The sequence below is a fragment of the Arvicola amphibius genome, chromosome 6 (genome assembly GCF_903992535.2).
Source record: "Arvicola amphibius chromosome 6, mArvAmp1.2, whole genome shotgun sequence".
Taxonomy (NCBI): Eukaryota; Metazoa; Chordata; class Mammalia; order Rodentia; family Cricetidae; genus Arvicola; species Arvicola amphibius.
This window is the reverse complement of record NC_052052.2, coordinates 89,874,543-89,893,155: the sequence shown is the minus strand read 5'-3', so window position 1 is coordinate 89,893,155 and position 18,613 is coordinate 89,874,543. Positions and strand designations below refer to the sequence as shown.

At 36.7% G+C, this 18,613-nt stretch overlaps 1 protein-coding gene across 1 annotated transcript in view; it reads left to right on the top strand.

Moving 5' to 3' along the window:
• Positions 1-16,880, top strand: part of Yme1l1 (YME1 like 1 ATPase) — a 36,371-nt gene extending 19,491 nt beyond the window's left edge. The window contains 14 exon segments of the mRNA XM_038333402.2: positions 657-739; positions 2,921-3,011; positions 5,919-6,071; positions 6,975-7,107; positions 8,585-8,647; positions 10,632-10,744; positions 11,790-11,842; positions 11,844-11,867; positions 11,869-11,947; positions 12,379-12,530; positions 13,438-13,564; positions 13,662-13,735; positions 14,420-14,506; positions 15,748-16,880. Of these exon segments, the coding sequence (XP_038189330.1) occupies positions 657-739; positions 2,921-3,011; positions 5,919-6,071; positions 6,975-7,107; positions 8,585-8,647; positions 10,632-10,744; positions 11,790-11,842; positions 11,844-11,867; positions 11,869-11,947; positions 12,379-12,530; positions 13,438-13,564; positions 13,662-13,735; positions 14,420-14,506; positions 15,748-15,891 (1,376 nt within the window). The 3' untranslated portion in view covers positions 15,892-16,880.
• The last annotated feature ends 1,733 nt before the right edge of the window (positions 16,881-18,613 follow it).

Below are 18,613 nucleotides of genomic sequence, written 5' to 3'. Positions count from 1 at the left end.
AGTCTATTTTCTTTTTATTGTGAAGGCTTCTTAGGGTTACTTTTAGGGACTTAGGGGAGCCCCTTGGCTTCTTTAGTTTTTCCTCCACCCATCTGTGCCATCTTCTGGGATGGGTCAGGCTCTGCTGAACACATGTATTCTCATGGAAACATGAGAGACATTCTGTCTGAAATGACCTTTGTATTTGGAGATTGTATGCTGGTTGGAGTCCTGGGGACTTTCCTAGCTCTGATGGAGAGGACAGTGAATGACTGGAGTTGTAGGACTCGTAGGACACTTTTAGGGGTGTTCTCTTCTCTCCTGGGATCTTGCTGATCTTATATCATGGCCCAATTATTAACTGTCCTCTAATGCCCCTTTATCTTCATTGGCTTTGGATCCTAAGAATGACTAAGTTCAACCAAGGACAGTGAGCATCAATCATAAGAATGAAGAGTTGTTTCAAATTTATATTTGTAACATTTAGATAGGGATTGATAAAAACCCATTTAAAAGTAACTCTAACACAGGAGGAAAACAGTTGCTGACTACCCTAAGGAACCATTGGAAATGAGACTTGGTTTTTCTTTTAGGTTAATCTGAGAAACTTAGGCTTCTAAACATGCAATTTTTCTAGATTTTGATATCAAATACCCACATGTATTTCTTCCTGTTAGTTCGCTTCCGGACAACTACAGGACTTGATTCTGCTGTAGATCCTGTCCAGATGAAAAATGTTACGTTTGAACATGTTAAAGGGGTAAGTTAAGATTTCTTTGCTTTCTTTGTAATTTACCTTATTGATATTCTGCATTGGACTTCCATCTGGTTAAACCAGTTGTCCGAAACTTTTTTTTGCAATTTAAGGCTATGAGCCCTGTTTAAATTGCGTAAAGGGAACAGTTGAGGAAGGTATTGGTATGATGATTATTTAAAACTTAAGTCCTCAGGCAGGACCTTTCTATTTTGATTTGAGTTCCTGCTGCTAGAAAGATGGTCTAGTGGTTAAGAGCACTTTCTTTTCTTGACAGTACCCCCTATCCCTAGCACCCACATTGAGTAGCTCATAACTTATAACTCCCGCCCCAGTGGATCTTATTCCTCTTCTGACCTCTATGAGCACCTGACTCAACGTGCACATGCCCCACACAGACACACATATACCATCAAAATGAAAGTCAGTCTTTAGAAAACATAGAATTCTTGTTGAGCTGTTTTTGGTTGGGTTATTTTAAGTTTCTGTCTACAGTGGGGAATGAAGGAATGTCTGAGTATAAATCTGTAGACAGGCAGAAAACTAAACAACATTCGTTAATGAAGTAGCTTCTGACAAATGTAAATTCATATGAGCAAAGTAACTTGTAGGTTTGCTTTACACAGTTTTCTCAAGTCTTAAGAAATGTACATAAGGGCTGGAGAGATGGCTCAGCGCTTAAGAGCATTGCCTGCTCTTCCAAAGGTCCTGAGTTCAATTCCCAGCAACCACATGGTGGCTTACAACCATCTGTAATGAGGTCTGGTGCCCTCTTCTGGCCTGCAGGCAGAATATTGTATATATAATAAATAAATATTATAAAAAAAAAGAAATGTACATAAGAATCATTTCTTGCCCAGGATTTTTGAGTATGTAAGTACGTTTATATGGAGCTGCTTTAAAAACTAAGAACTGTTTAGAACATCATTATCTATCTCACCCTGTTGCTCAACCTTTTCTGTTGTTCAACTGGAGGTACACTTGCCACAGAGATTGGGGACGGGATATTATTTAGTTGAGAAGTGAACAGTGTTTCCTGTCTCTTGCCTTATTTTTAGAATTTTAAATTGTTGTTTTACCCATTATTTTAAGTTAGATATGTTTTAGTCTTTCAGTGTGCAGTAAGATGTTCTTTTTAAATAACTCAGCAAATCTTTTGAAGTTCAACATACTTGCTTAAAAATACACAATTAATTTCAAGAATGAGCACATAGTTTTTTTTTTTTTTTTTTTTGGTTTTTCGAGACAGGGTTTCTCTGCAGCTTTAGAGCCTGTCCTGGAACTAGCTCTTGTAGACCAGGCTGGTCTCGAACTCACAGGGATCCGCCTGCCTCTGCCTCCCGAGTGCTGGGATTAAAGGCGTGCGCCACCACCGCCCGGCTGAGCACATAGTTTTCATCAGTTCTTAGCCCAACAAAGAATGTTAGAACCCAAGAGCCCCCCAGAAGCGCTTGTTTTAGGAGCAGTAGGATGCATCGAATATCCTGTTTTGCATCTTTCTTCTTTTGCCCAACATGATGATTTTGGTTGGGGTCTGGCCATGCTGTGTAGAGCAGTCGTTCACGTATCCTGATTGCACAGTTTGCATTATATGGCTATCGAAATTTGCTCTTTAACTAACTTAGACATTTTTGGTTGCTTATAGTTTGGAACTCTAATATTGTGAGTATGTACCTTGTGCATTTTGGTGAACATGTGTCCATTTTTCTGGGTCATAAGTAGAACTTTATTTTTAATTATTATCATTACAAAATTTTAGTAAGAATCTAAGTGATTTAGAATAACTTTCAAAGTCCATTGGAGAACTAAAACAAACCTTTTCTTGTTCTAGTAATGATGTTTTCTGGAAATAGTTTTGTGAAATTTTCTAGAAATATAATCATAGGTTTTCTGATTGCTCTTTTGCCTTATGCTGTGTTTTTCCTAATAGTTTCAGCTTAACTCTGACCAATATATTTGACTTGTTTCGCTTTTTGAGTAAAATTAGGAACTTCGAATGATTTTTGTTGGCATAATAAGGATGCCATGTAATTGGAAATAAGGATTAGAAAACCTTTAGCGTATTAAAAAATGTTTTACCAAAAAAGGCCAAATTCACTCATATCTACATTATAAATAAGATTACCAAAAAGGAAACCTTGATAATCTAACTTCTATTTCATTATTTGGTAAATTGCACCATTTAAGGTGGAGGAAGCCAAACAAGAATTACAGGAAGTGGTTGAATTCTTGAAAAATCCACAAAAATTTACTGTGCTTGGAGGCAAACTTCCCAAAGGTAAGATATTCTCCTTTTGTCATAATTGGTGTAAATCATAGAGTAATAGATTACAAATTTTATTTGCCCATATTAGTATTGAGTAGGTTCAGTTCCTAATTTTTGTTTTTAAAAATACGTGCTTATTCCACACATAAAGTTCTGTCCTACTTTCTAGTAAGACGTGATGCTTCTTTAAATGCTTAGCTGTACATTTACCAAAAAGAGTATTTTTAGTTAAATTTTTTAAAAAAAACTTTACGCATATGGATGTTTTGCCTGCATGTATTTTTGCCTACTGTGTGTTTTCCAGGTGCCAGTGGAGGCAAGGCAAGAGCATTAGATCACCCAGGACTAGAATTACAGATTGCGAGCTGCCATGTTGGGTGCTAGGAATTGAAACCCAGGCCCTCCTAAAAGAAGAATCCAGTGCTCTTAAACACTGAGCCATCTCTCCAACCTCACATAAAGTTTTTATTTTCTATAGCTTTAAAACTAGTGCTTTTATGTGGATATAAAACTGTTAACTTCACTACTTCATACACAAAGTTCAGCATTTGTTCAGCATTTGCTCTTGTAATGATCTTTCAAATGTCACCACCCCTATCTGGGTCCGGCACCAACTCAGGGTCACACTGAGCACTGATGTTTTTGTTCTCCTTTTGCTTTGTTCTTGTACTAGAGAGCAAACTCACTTTCCTTGTACATACTAGGCAAGCACCATACCACTAAGCTATACTCCTACTCCTTAAATTTCCTTTTTTAATTCTTGAGGTTTTCTGAGAAGTGGGAACTGTGGAAATTGTCCTTACGATTTTACAGTTATGAAGACTACATGCTAATTATTTGTAACATTTATACTTTTATGTAAACTATTTTTTTCTATTAAAAACTAGCAGTTTGATGACCACTTTAACCGACTTTGTCCTTTAGCCTAATTATTTACTTGGAATAGGTTTCTAATGGGCAATTGGGTCTATATAGTCTATCCAGTATGCACAAGCATAAGACTTGATCCCCACCGTGGTATAAACTGAGCCTGTAATCCCAACACTTGGAGGTAGAAGCAGGAGGATCAGAAATTTGAGGTCAGCCTGAAAAACAGGAGACCCTTCCCTAAAGAAAAAAGAAAAAAAGAAACAAATTTCTAGGAATGGAATTACTTTGTTAAAGATTAATTTGTTTTATGTTTGTTGTCTTCAAAGGAAGGTTTCAGGCTTGTAGTTCTAGAAGTTTTAATCCACAGTCCTGATGCATTCCTGAGGTTTGAGGTGAGGCTAGGCATACAGTACATGGTAGCACAAGCTTGTCTCCCCACAATAACCAGAAATCAAGGAGTAGAGGGCAGAGTGGAGAGCATGGTATAGCATCCAAGACACAATCTATCCTTTAAGGCATGTCTCCAATGACCCACCTCTTCCTACTAGGTTCTGTCTCTGAGTTTTAACAGTTTTGCCATAGCACCAGTAGCTTAGGGAAACCTTTAACATTCAGGTATTTGGTAGCTATGTTAAATGATCCAAAGGCACTGCAGGTTTAAGGCTAGATTTTAGACCACTGAGCATCTCTTCTGGAAACTTCTGGAAAAGTTTCCTTAAACTTTTCCCACTTAGGGGTACAGTGATGTAATAGCATAGAGAGAATATTTAAAACTATAATTATACTCAATTTCTTATTTATGGAAAATTTTGAGGGTATACACTAAGATATGTCAAATAGTAAGCAGCTTAAACCAGTTGGATATCACTTAAAGCATGGTAATACTTTATGTAAAACGTTATGCTGTTTTTGAGCTTGTTTTTAGTTTTTAATATTGAAATGTAACATCACTATACTTTTGTTTGTTTTTTTAATGTAATTACAAGAGTTAAACAGATCAGGAATTCTTTTCCAACTTACTATGGGAAAAGCGTGTTGGTATGAAAACTTAAGTGTTTGGGAAGTCTTAGAATACTAGCAGTTAATATTTATGTATTGTCACCCTATACTCAACAGTATTTGACATTTTCTCAGTGTTTGCCTATATGTGCATGTTCATTGTGTCTTTTCTTTCCCCTTGAATATAAGAAAGCTGTAGACATCAACTATGTGTCACCTACAAATAAAGACATTGCTGTAATCTTATCTAATTCAGCCCAAATTAGCATTATTTCTTTAATATCATTGGTTTTTAAATTTTCTATTTTATACCAAATGTCTAGAAAATATTTTTTGGTCTTTAATGGAACTATATTCCCAAGATTTTTCCCATTATATTTGACCCCGCATATCTTTCTTTCCTTTTTTTTTGTTTTTTGTTTTTGAGATGGTTTCTTTGTGTAACCCTGGTTGTCCTGGAACTTGCTCTGTCGACCGGGCTGGCCTTAACCTCACAGATGTTTACCCACCTCTGCCGCCAGAGGGGCTGGAATTAAAAATGTGTGCCACCACTGCCCAGTGTGGCGCATATCATTTAGTGTGAGTTTTTATGTTGTACAAAATGAGTACTCTGTATTCCTTGTCTTCATATTTTTTCTTGTTTTACTTGTTGATGATGTGAATTTTACATATGTGTTTATGTCTGTTTGTTTGTTTGTTTGAACCCAGAGTCTCATTCTGACCTGGCTGGCCTGAAGCTCCTTATGTAGTATGTAGACCAGGCTGGCCTCGAATTCAAAGATCCACCTGCTTTCTGCCTCTCTAGTGCTGGGATTAAAGGGTGTGCGGCCACTCCTGGCTGTAAATAATATTTAAATGGTACAGGAAAATTAGTCGTTAGAGAAAATCTTGAAGTGAAACAGTAGAAACGTAGTTTGTTTGCCAAAGTTTGGCAATATTGATCATTACTGTCATTTCTATTATAGAAATTAATAATTATTATGTTGAGGTTTCTTATCAAGGGAATTTAAAAATAATGGCTCATTCTTGTCTGCTTCTTTTCCCTTTTAGGAATTCTTTTGGTTGGTCCACCAGGAACAGGGAAGACACTTCTAGCCCGAGCTGTGGCTGGAGAAGCTGATGTTCCTTTTTATTATGCTTCTGGATCAGAATTCGATGAGATGTTTGTGGGTGTAGGAGCCAGCAGGATCAGAAATCTTTTTAGTATGTTTTCTTTTTTTTGTTTGTTTGTTTTTTTTTGTTTTTTTTTGTTTTTTTTTGTTTTTTGAGACAGGGTTTCTCTGTAGCTTTTTTTTTTTTTTTAAAGCCTGTCCTGGAACTAGCTCTTGTAGACCAGGCTGGCCTCGAACTCACAGAGATCCACCTGCCTCTGCCTCCCGAGTGCTGGGATTAAAGGCGTGCGCCACCACCGTCGGCTTTAGTATGTTTTGATGTATATTTTAGACAATGTTACATTTTCTTACTTAGAGAAACAGTAATGTTTTATTTATTTACACTTTTCTTGATAATTTCTTCTATTGAATTTCTGAAATAAATGGGCTTTAGTTTCAAGCAACTTAATGATAAAACTAAAATGGATTTGTAACCTTTATTTAGACAGTTTTATTATTATTGTGTGTATGTATGGGGTGTGTGTGTGTGTGTGTGCATGTGTGTGTGTAAGTAATCCATGCAGTCAGTTCTCTTCCACCTTTGAGTTCTGGGAATTTGAACTAAAGTCCATTTTCTACTGAGATATGTTGAAAGCCCTGTATTCTAAAACAGGCTTAATAAGGCTTAGTAGGTATACAAGATGAAGTTAGGGACTGTTGAAAGTTAGTTCTTGAATTTTTGGTTTTCCATTTTATTTATCAATTCTGTAGCATTATAATTAAGAGTTATTAACTTGAATTCCGATTATATTAATTTGTACAGTGGAAAGAATGGATAGCCAGTTCTCATTTCTATCATGTTCTTCAGTACAGCCCCTCCTCCAACATTATTATTTTTTAGTAAAATGTGACCTCTTTTTCTACTATGACGTTTTTTATACTGATAGTCTTAATATTTTTATGTTAAAAGGTGTTAATTTCTTTCAACTTATTTAAATCTTTTTTGTTTTTTTAGGAGAAGCAAAAGCAAATGCTCCTTGCGTTATATTTATTGATGAATTAGATTCTGTTGGTGGGAAAAGAATTGAATCTCCAATGCATCCATATTCAAGGCAGACTATCAATCAACTTCTTGCTGAAATGGATGGGTAATTGAGTCTTTGTTAAATATATGAAATAATTTAAAAGTTAGCATTTATCCAATTTAATGATAATTTAGAGTAACAGGTATCTTCCAGCATTTGATATTTACACACTTCATTTTGTGTAAGTTCTTATGAAGGATTTGGTAAAATTGTATAGATATTAAATGTTACATGTATAGCAACAGTCATCTCTCATGTAAGAAGTAAAATTTTTCTTTCATGTTTTTTGTATTACTAATGTATCAGTTTCTCTTGAAATTGTAAGTGTATACTTATTTTTAATTTATTATATTTGTAAGAGAAAAACAATGATTTAAGATCAGACTGTCTAAAGAAAGAAAGATATGGAGGATAGGTATGTTGGACCCTGGTGTCCAATCACCGAGGAGGAGTCGCCCCTCTCTCATCACAGCTGATGTTAAAGCATGAGGATTTTATTAATTCTGTCATGACAGGGTCTTCCAGCAGTCGGGAGGCTAGAAGACCCTGAATGTCTGGTACAGGCTATTTTTAAAGGGAAAAACCACAGAAGGAAGGGGTGTCTGGGGGTTGTTCTTTAGCTGTTATGATTGGCTTGTTCAAAAAGGCTATTACCAATAATTGGCTGGAGAGTGGTTGCCAGATCAGATGAGGTAAAGGGAAACTTTTAAGGGTCACTTTGCCACTTCCCAGGGGCTAAGTCAAAACATCAGTAACTGAGTCAACACCTAAGGGTTATCTTGCCCCTATTCAGGGAGATGGAAAGTTCCCAACATTTCAGTACGTGCATGCATAGCTGTTATGTCCTCGGTTCCCAGGGGAGGAGGGGAAGTACTGAGAGTTGTCAGAAATGGCTTCAGAATTGTCTTAAAGTTCTACAGGTATAGCTCAGTCGTGGATCATCTGCTTCTAGTACATGAATACCTGGGTTAGATCCCCAGCACTGACTCCTACCCCCTAAAGTAAGGATTAATACACTAGTTCTGTCTAGTTGATGACTGAGTGTTATGATCAAGTTAAAACTTACATCTGTGTTCATAATACAGAAAGGAAGAAATGTCACTTTTGTTGTTGTTGTTTTTTCAAGACAGGGTTTCTCTGTAGCTTTGGAGCCTGTCCTGGAACTAGCTCTTGTAGACCAGGCTGGCCTTGAACTCATAGAGATCCTTCTGCCTCCTGGGTACTGGGATTAAAGGCGTGAGCCACCACTGCCCAGCTTGAATGAACTTTCTTAATGTCAGCATGAGACATTTTGATTAAATAGAGGTCTAAGACCAAATAATTTGAATTGGTAAAGTTAAAAACACTTTTTTTTGATATTTAATTAGGCACCTGAGCCATTTATGTCAGGTTGTTTTCCTAAGTAACTGTAACAGGTGGTTTGCTATTTAAATGGTTTATTTTCAGTTACAGTTAATGACAATCAGCTTTATATATGGGTGTTTTCACATGTAAGCTGTGCTTCAGTCAGTGAAATGGTACTATTTTTTTTCCTCTCTAGTTTCAAACCCAATGAAGGAGTAATCATTATAGGTGCCACAAATTTCCCAGAGGCATTAGATAAGTAAGTATGAAGAGTTCTGTGAAGTACTGTCATATGCTAACATTGTACTAGAGAAGAAGTCTACCACAACATAAAGTTTTACACAGTTCCATTTATAGGGAATGTTTAGAATAAGCAAACCCAGAGACAGATTAGCTACAAGAGGCTTGGGACTGTGACATAATTACTAATGGACATAGAATTCCTAAAATAGAAAATTGTTCTAAAAATAAATCAAAGTGATGCTTGCACAACCTAATATATTAAAACCCAAGTGAATTATTTACTTCTCAATAATATTGAAGACATGTATCATATTTAAACAGAAAGCATTTGAAAGTGAAATTTATAGCATTAAAAGTTTCTGTGTTGGGAAGGGGACTGGAGATGGCTCAGTGGTGAAGAAAGCAGCCTGTTCTGCAGTGGCTCTCAGTTTGATTTCCATCACCCACACCTCCAGCTTACGGCCACTGTACCTCCGGCTCTAGGGGATCAAACACTTCCTTCTGGCCTCGACAGGCACCTGCCCTAAGATGCACCTGTCCCCCTCCTATATTTAAAAATTTTATGAGTTCTTTTTTGTGTGATTAGTAGCTTGTCTTTTTCTAATACAGCAGTCCAGCATTCTAGAAAGCAATTGAGAAGGGAGTATGTATTTTAATGAGTGTTTTACTACTATCATCACAGCATTTCTTTCTCCCATGTAATCACATCAAGTCCTCCCATGCATCCCCCCACCACCCGCAACACACACACAGATGCCCATGTACTACCAAACCAGGCCTTTTTTCAAATTCATGGCCTTTTTTTTTTTTTTTTAATTTTTGGTGTTTGTGTGTGTGAGTATTCCTAAGTATGTGCATAGAACCTATTCAGTGTGTATAGTGTTACTTGTATATATATGGTTTTTAGGTACCATTTTGTATTGGATAATTATTTGGTATGCCCTTCCCTGGGAAAGACTTTTGTTCCTATTTTCAGCATTTTACTTACCTATAGTTCTTCGTCTAGAGTTGAGACCTCCTAAGCTTTCCCCCATCCACTGTAGCAAAACGTGGCATCAGCCTTGTTGAGGTCATGTTTAGGCAACCATGGTGGTGAGACCCCCTAAGTGTAGGAGATAACCGTCTGTATAGGAGCTAACACACTCGTACAAGTTCCCTGACCCTTTGACTCTTCTGGTTACCGCCCCTCTTCCTAAGTGGCCTTTGAACTTTAGGTGTGGGAGCTTTGTTCTGCGTGTCTCAGTTGGTACTGGGCTCTACAACTCTGCATTTTGATCCTGTGTAGTTTTCTGTAATGATCTCTGTCAGTTTGCAAAGAGAAGTTTCCTTGATGAGGAGTGAAGGTTACACTGTGGGTATAAGAACAAATCCTTAGAATGTGCTTAGGGATAGTGCTGGTTTTGTAAAATAGTGGTTGTAGTTCTCCTTCATGGGTCTTTACTGGCCTTGGGCAACTGAATAGTTTCCAATGCCAGGCATGACTAAATATAGAAACCACACATCCATCTCCAAATCTTCAGATGTGAGTACATAACTTGGAGTAACCACACAAACCAAGAAAACAAAACAGGACCATTGGAGAAGGGGTACAGCTGCAATAGAGAGAAGACAGTACAGTGCTCTGAAGTGGGAACCGGGAAGAGGGAGGGGACTTGACGTGGGGGGAGGATAGACAGTGCTGCCTTTGCTGCACACATGTATCCGTACAAATCTTTGTTCTGCCTTCTGCTCATTATTTCACATCAGCTTACACTGCATAATCTTGGTTGGCCTGGGACTCCTTAGCTTTTTGAGTCTTGTGATTGTGGGTATTCAGTACCCTAGAGCCTTCTGAGACTTTACTGTCACCATGCTTCTGAGGGAAGTGTGTGAACATTGATATTCAGAAGTCTGTCTTTCTGCCTTATCTTTGGTTGTTGTTGTTTCCCTGTCACATGTTTAGTGTATGCTGGCATCTTCAGATTATCAATTTAAATGTATCTTTTTAATTTTTCCCTCAGTGCCTTAATACGTCCTGGTCGTTTTGACATGCAAGTTACAGTTCCAAGACCAGATGTGAAGGGTCGGACTGAAATTTTGAAATGGTATCTCAATAAAATAAAGTTTGACAAATGTGAGTTCAATTCCTTGATTCTGACATTATTATTTCTGTAAAATGGGAATTTATCTAGCCATCCTGTTTATGGTCGTTTTTTGATTTATGCCTCAAACTAGTTAATTTTTTCATTCTCTTTATTCCCATTTTTATGTGCATTCTTCAGTTGTGTATATCCTTGAAAGTATTTTATTCTTGAATTCTGATTCCAAAGGAAATTTTGTTTGGGGTTTATAGACACGCGCACACACACACACACACACACACACACACACACACACACACACACACGTAAAATACAAAACAAATGGACTCCATTTAGGAAAAAGCAAAACATGGAGCAAGGCACATAGAAACATGGAGTCACTTGAAAACAAGTGACCATAGCATAAGTTGCAGTATTTTCCAAGACTGTCTTTAACAACCTGTTTGTTTCCTATAATAAAGGGAGACCAAGGTGTTTGAAAGTGATAGTTAAGAGAACAGAATTTTGATGGGTGAGCGTGATTTTTCAATTTGTGGTCAGTGTTGAACATTAGCATAGGACATATTTTAAGATATATTTATTTTTATCTTTGTAAACTGTCTGCATGTATTTATACCAAACATAGCCGACTGCAGTACCAGTAGAGGCCAGAAGAGGAGCTGCCCTGTGGGTGCTGGGAACTGATCCTGGGTCAATGCAAGAGCAGTTGGTGTGTCTTAACTGCCTGGCCATCTCTCCAGGCCCAGCGTAGGTCAGTGTTTGAAGTTTCTAATTTCAATTCATTTTAGTAAGTCCACTTTTTGTTTGTTTTCAGAAAGTTAATAAAACCTAGAATTTTTCTAGATGTTTTATTATTGCCAGAAATTATTATTAATAACATTATTACCATTAAATACTAATTAGTATTATTTGCATATAATGGCATTAGTTTCAGTGAATTTAATTTTAGTTTTAAGATATATATTTTAAGTTGTAACTCAGAGTAACCGTGCTTTTTTTCTACCTCAAAACGTGAGTTCAGTGGAAGAGCTTCTGTATAGCAATGGGAGATTCCTTATGCTGTTCTCTTTTCTGTAGCTGTTGATCCAGAAATCATAGCTCGTGGTACTGTTGGATTTTCTGGAGCGGAAGTTGGAGAATCTTGTGAACCAAGCCTGCATTAAAAGCAGCTGTTGATGGAAAAGAAATGGTTACCATGAAGGAACTAGAGTTCTCTAAGGATAAAATTCTAATGGGTATGTCTTCCTTCTCTTCCCCTTGTTCTGCAGGCCATCCTTTTTTGTTCAGTTGGTTTTACCCCTGCCCTATTTATTTATTTATTTTTTGAAGACTGATTGTCATACTGTAAACTGGTCAGCTGGCCCTCACTTACACTTATGTACCTCAGGCTGCCTGTGAACTCATGGTAATCATCTTGCCTTAGCCTCCTGAGTGCTGAGATTACTTCTGTGAACACAATGCCTCCAGTCTCTGGAATGAGTCCTCATGTATTCGGGGTGTGTGTGTGTGTGTGTGTGTGTGTGTGTGTGTGTGTGTGTGTGTGTTTCTGCCTTCCTGTTATCGCAGTGAATCATGGGCTAGCCTGGAACCTATTCTCTTATCTCTGGAGTTCTGGGATTAGGCTACTGTTTTAGCAGTTCCTAAAATAGTATGGTATTTATCTTAGGACCAGAAAGAAGAAGTGTGGAAATTGATAACAAAAACAAAACCATAACAGCCTATCATGAATCTGGTCATGCTATTATTGCGTATTACACAAAAGATGCAATGCCAATCAATAAAGCTACAATCATGCCTCGGGGGCCAACACTTGGACATGTAAGTTTCCTATAGACCTTACCTCTACCCAGTGACTGTGGTTTGAACCCAAGAGACTCAGGCATGGGAATCTGGCTCAGCACTGAACCATGTACCAGTTTAGTTTAGTTGTGCTTGCTTGCTTGCATGCTTGCTTGCTTGCTTGCTTGCTTTGAGATAGGTCTTACTTCTCACTTTATAATCCACTCTGTAACTTAACTCTATGTACCCTGAACAGGCCTGAAACTGGTGGTAATCCTCCTGCCTCACTTCTACAAGTCCTGGGATCACATGTTTGAGCCACCTGCCTTCTGTACCTCATTTTCTTGTTTTAAAATTCACTTTCAAATAAAACTTTCTAGAAGCTTGTTTAGGGAGACTGCGACTTCCCAATGATTTTTTTTTATCCTTTTTGATTTCTTGAACAGTATTGAAATAAGATCCATTTGCTATAATTGATCAGAGTAGTTTTATAATATATTTCAGGTTACATATTTCCACAGAAATACAATTGAAGAGTGATTATAGACTATAATTTTAAATATCTAAATTAACTACTAGACATAAAGACACATCTTATGTCATAGCAACTGGTTTTGTAGTTGTTCTAAGATGCCTCTTAGTACATGCTTCGTTCTTGAATCTTTCTAATATATGACTGCTTGAATATTTTTATGCAGCTGGAAAAAAAAGTCCTGTTGCAGCATTATGTAGCTATTGTTTGTAAGATGCACCCGTACAGAGGATTTTCTTTGTTTTCCATGTTGGTTTCACGTCATAAAGCTTTCATGTATTAAGTTACCTGTTGACCATGTCTATCACATAGTGTCTGGAAACACTGAATAGCTTTGGTTATGAGTGTACCTATTTCAGAAGTGTGTCTGAATGCCTTTCCTTTTTATTATGTGGTTGTTATTAAACTGTATAGGTTTCACTATTGCCTGAAAATGACAGATGGAATGAGACTAGAGCCCAGCTGCTTGCACAAATGGATGTTAGCATGGGAGGAAGAGTGGCAGAGGAGCTTATATTTGGAACTGATCATATTACAACAGGTTGGTTTTTCATAGATATTACTTGAAATTCGTATTTATTCTTTTAAAGATTTTCAGAAGGTATTTATTTATTATTTGTTTGTTTATTTATGTCTAGGTGCTTCTAGTGATTTTGATAATGCAACGCAAATTGCAAAGAGGATGGTTACCAGATTTGGAATGAGTGAAAAGGTAGTTTATTTTCTATGTCATTCTTTGATAGACTTATGAATTGATAACATTCTTTTTCATTGTCTGGTTCCTAATTCGTGACTTAATTCTAGTATTGCTCTGAGTAGTAATAGAGATTTTTTCTACTTAGACCTCTTGAATTAATAAATTGCTAAATTAAATTATTTAACTCTCATCTTTCTGAACTTATTTACATTTTTTATTTCATTGTAATCCTAGATTACATTGTAATCTAGATTTGTGAGAGCTGTCAGAGTTTTCTGAAAAGACACTTAAAGGACTTTAATTTTCATCATACCCACGTTTGCTATTTTGATTTGTTCTTATGGTTTCCATAGAATATTTCATTGTACTCAACATTTTTATGTTGCATTTCTTTTTTTTCAAATATTTATTTATTTATTTATTTATTTATTTATTTTGTATACAATATTCTGTCTGTGTGTGTGCCTGCAGGCCAGAAGAGGGCACCAGACCTCATTACAGATGGTTGTGAGCCACCATGTGGTTGCTGGGAATTGAACTCAGGACCTTTGGAAGAGCAGGCAGCGCTCTTAACCACTGAGCCATCTTTCCAGCCCCTATGTTGCATTTCTTGTACCCAGTTTATATAAAGGCTACTATTTACTATGCTGAACTTCTTGGTAGTAATTTGTTCAATTATTTTATGCTTTTTGATTTTAGCTTGGAGTCATGACCTACAGTGATGCAGGAACACTAAGTCCTGAAACGCAATCAGCCATTGAACAAGAAATAAGAATTCTTCTGCGGGTAATATTTTTCTGAGCTTGATTTTTTTTTTTTTTTTTTTTTTGTTATTTTACAAAATGTGCCTACCTACTTTAAAAATGGTAACGTGGTGGGGGGCAGTTAACAGTTCTAGTCCAGAGTGCTTGTTTAGTCCCAAAACTGCAAACAAAAACAAGTTGACCATAACTACTGATACTAAATCTCACCCTATAAAATATAGAGATGAAGAAACCCTGAGTGTGCACAAGAGATACCAATGCAAATTTGGGGATGTGGTTCAGTTGGTAGTAATTACCTAGCATGCACAAAAACACTGAGTTCAATTCCCAGCACCACAGAAACGAGGCATGGTAGCATATGCCTACAACCTCAGCACTTAGAAAGCAGAGACAGGAGGATTAGTTGTTCACGGACACCCTTGGCTACATGGACATAAAATATTACGTATCAGATAGGAAAGGGAAGAGAGCTGTTGAAACCATTTTCCAGATTTCTGCCTCTGGTAACTGTATTGTTTGTGCCATTAACTGAAGAACTAGGAGACCAAACCAGGATACAAGTTATTGGTGTGGGTAGATTGCTTTTGTTTAATAAGAAGCTAATGAATTTGGATATCATAATGAAGACTCTAAGTTAGAAATAGGGATGTTAGTCTGGAGCTTACTAGTAAGGTTGCTTTGTATTCTTAGATACTAAAGTTACCCATCTCTTAAGGTGGCTCTTGTGATGAAGGAAAAGATCTGGCTGAGAGGCAGTGTGTATTGAATGAGGAATGTAATCAGTATTAATCAGATGGCTTGTCAAGGGACTTTGGTAGCCAATACTCAAATGGTTTGACTTTCAGGAGTAGTACTTTCTGTAAGAGAGAGGTTACTAAGGATCTGTAAATGGTGATGGGAACCAAGAAGTATTTGAAATAAGAGTAAGAATTTCAGGAAAGCAGGTCTTCCAAGGAAGCAGCCAGGCTTTAATTAACTGCTGGAGGGTAAAGAAAGAAATGCTCAAGCTAGTTACAACAGAAAAAAATGAACATTCTAGAAAGGCAGAGACTCTCTTGAAACATTTTTCAAACTCTTCTATTGTGATACATTCCATGTGCTGTTTATATTCTTACACAAACAGTTCATATTTTGGAACAAAGCCTTTAAATGCTTTTAAAAGTATAAATCAACACACTTTAAAGCCTCATTGGTTTTATTTTCTCCTTACCTATGGTTATTGCATTTCTTCATTTTTTTCTATGACTTGCTTTTCTCTTTCAGGAGTCATATGAACGAGCAAAACATATCTTGAAAACTCATGCGAAAGAGCATAAGAATCTAGCAGAAGCATTGTTGACTTATGAGACTTTGGATGCCAAAGAGATTCAAATTGTTCTTGAAGGGAAGAAATTGGAAGTGAGATGATAACTCTGTTGCTATCGCTGGTTTTATTACAAGGATATAAGTAGCCCTGCAGTCTCTTTTTTGCAGCACTCTTCAACCCCATTCTTGACTTGGCATATAATTCAAGGATGAGAAACACTTTGTCAGCCTGCTGTCATATTATCATATTTTGGTTATTCCCATGATGACACCCATTGGAGACTAGTAACCCATAGCAAGTACATGAAACATAATAAATAAAGAGCTGTCAGGATTAAAGACAGATTGTTTGAAAAATGTCAATCAATCATGTTGAAAGTAAGCAATCATTTTGTGGTTGATTACTTGAAGTGAGTAAAAATTGTGCCTTTATCTACTGGTAAGTATTTTTTTTTTAATTTTCAAGCTAAAATAATTGAAAAACTATCATCTCCTGATAGTAATATTTCGCTTTGGAAAAAAAATATGCCATGGGTAAATGAATTTCTACATATATCAGTGGAAAATATTAAGATGTACTTAATTCTGTTCTTGATTTCACCATGTAAAATGGCTTTTAAAAGGAGCTATTTGAATTGTAAACATAAAGATATAATCCGAATTTAAACGCTTGTAATATCTTTAAAATGCAGCATGAGTGCTCATTTTCTTTCAGATTCTATTGTCTCACTGACGAATGGTTTTAGAACAGCAGTATTTTATGATGTAAATAAGTAACAAAATATATTCTGAATAATTGTATAATTACCTTTAATCTCAAAATCACAATGAAACCAAAAACTTAATTCCTGTCAAAGTAGTCTTTCAACTACTGCCTTGTCAGATTTGGAAGGCTGTGCATCTGCCCATATTACAGGATTCATCAGTAGTTTCATATTTAAGTCAGTAGAATGTAGAGTGCATTGTATTGGTGTTATAACCAAATTACATTCTTGAAGGAACTATTAAAATTGCATTCAGTTTTCTCATGGAGGATGTATATGGTCTTCATTGAAGAAAATAGGTACAATTAAAGGGTCCTTGTTACATGATATTCTTGGCCTTTTTAAATAATCGTAAGTTTTGATAACAGTTCAAACTGAAAATGTTGGTAGAGCTCCTTTATATTTTTTATCTAGACTCATGTGTTGTTTAACTTTTTACTGCTTTTTGCTGTCTCCATTGTCACTCATGTTCATGTGCTCTCCTTTCCCTCATTCTCTGCATATTCATACAGATACATATGGAAAACATTGGTAACACATTTATCTAACCTTACTTAAAACAGTTTTAGTCACATTGGGTTGTAATTTTCATGTTATAAAACTTGTTCATTATAAAATATATAGATCAAAGACTTTTTCTTTGCAGTCATTCCCACTCTTAGGTTTGAATATTTTTTTAAGTTTTTAAAATTCATAGTGACTCTACAGACTTCCTGTATGTTTTATGTAAGATTTATAGCTTCATTACTACCACTATAAAATGGTATCTCATCAATGGCATCCAGATTGAATTCCTCACAGCTCTAGTCTCAGCAAATTATACAAGTTTACTGTGGCTTTTGAGTTTTAGTTGGTTTTATTTCTTCTACTGTATATGTATGCAAAGACTGACAAATCAAATTAGGCAAGGCATGTAAGAGCAGAGAACCTAGTTATAGGATACTAGTATTGAGTTGGATAGAAAAGATAGTTTGTATATTCCCTATGTGGTATTTGCCCACATTCAGCTAGCAGAGCTTGAAGATACAATCTCCCTGGGAGAAGAGGGAAGCAAGCACAGAGCATGGCTTTAGAACCACCATAAAATGCAGCAAAGGACAGACTCCCCCACTCCACTCTTCTGTGGTGCAAGTGAGGTGGTGATGGACTGTAATGGCCATTAGCTCAGAATAACATACATTCAAAGTGCTGAGTAAAACCCTGCCTGCCAAGAATATTGTACTCAACAAAACTGACCTTCAGAAATAAAGCAGTCTCAGAGACAAAAGCTATGAGATGACATCAGCTCTTGACTTATTAAAGAAATGCAAAAGGGAGTTAGTTATTCAAACTAAAAGAAACTTGCTAGTAGAATATACTTGAAAATATGAAAGTCTGATAAAAGTAAACACACTTAAATTTAGAGCACTCTGATGATTAAGTTTAAATCATTACTTTTAGTGTAGATATTAGTAGGAAGTATCTACAGTAATTTTCAAGAGATTGTGTGTAGTACGAATAATAAAAACCCAGAGACAGATATAGGGGTTAAAATTGAAGATCAGAGAAGCAGAACAATAAGCCACTAGAGAGACCTTTTACCTCTGCCGATCCTCAGACTGCCTAGACCGCGTTGTGTCTCCACCAAATCTCAGATTCCACACTCTAGTGAATTCCTCTCTCTTCCCCTTTATTTTCCTCTCTCCACTCAGTCATATCACTCCTGTCTCCACCTCTCCAGTGCTGGGATTAAAAGCATGTGACTGCCAGACACTGGGATTAAAGGTGTGAGGTGGCACCACCTTGGATCTGTTTGCGGATCGATCTTGTGTAACCCAGAATAGCCTTGAACTCACAAGGATCTGTCTGCCTCTGTTTTCCAAATCCTGGGACTAAAGGTGTGTGCTACCACTTCCTGGCCTCTAGTCGCTTAACTTTGCACTCTGATCTTCAGGCAAGCTTTATTGAAAAATACAAATAAAGTATCGCAGTTGTGACAGCTACAGATGGGATGGAAGGGCAGGGGATTATGTTTTTCTTTTGAAGTTGTCATCTTAGTTTCCACTTGGCTTCCCTTAGTG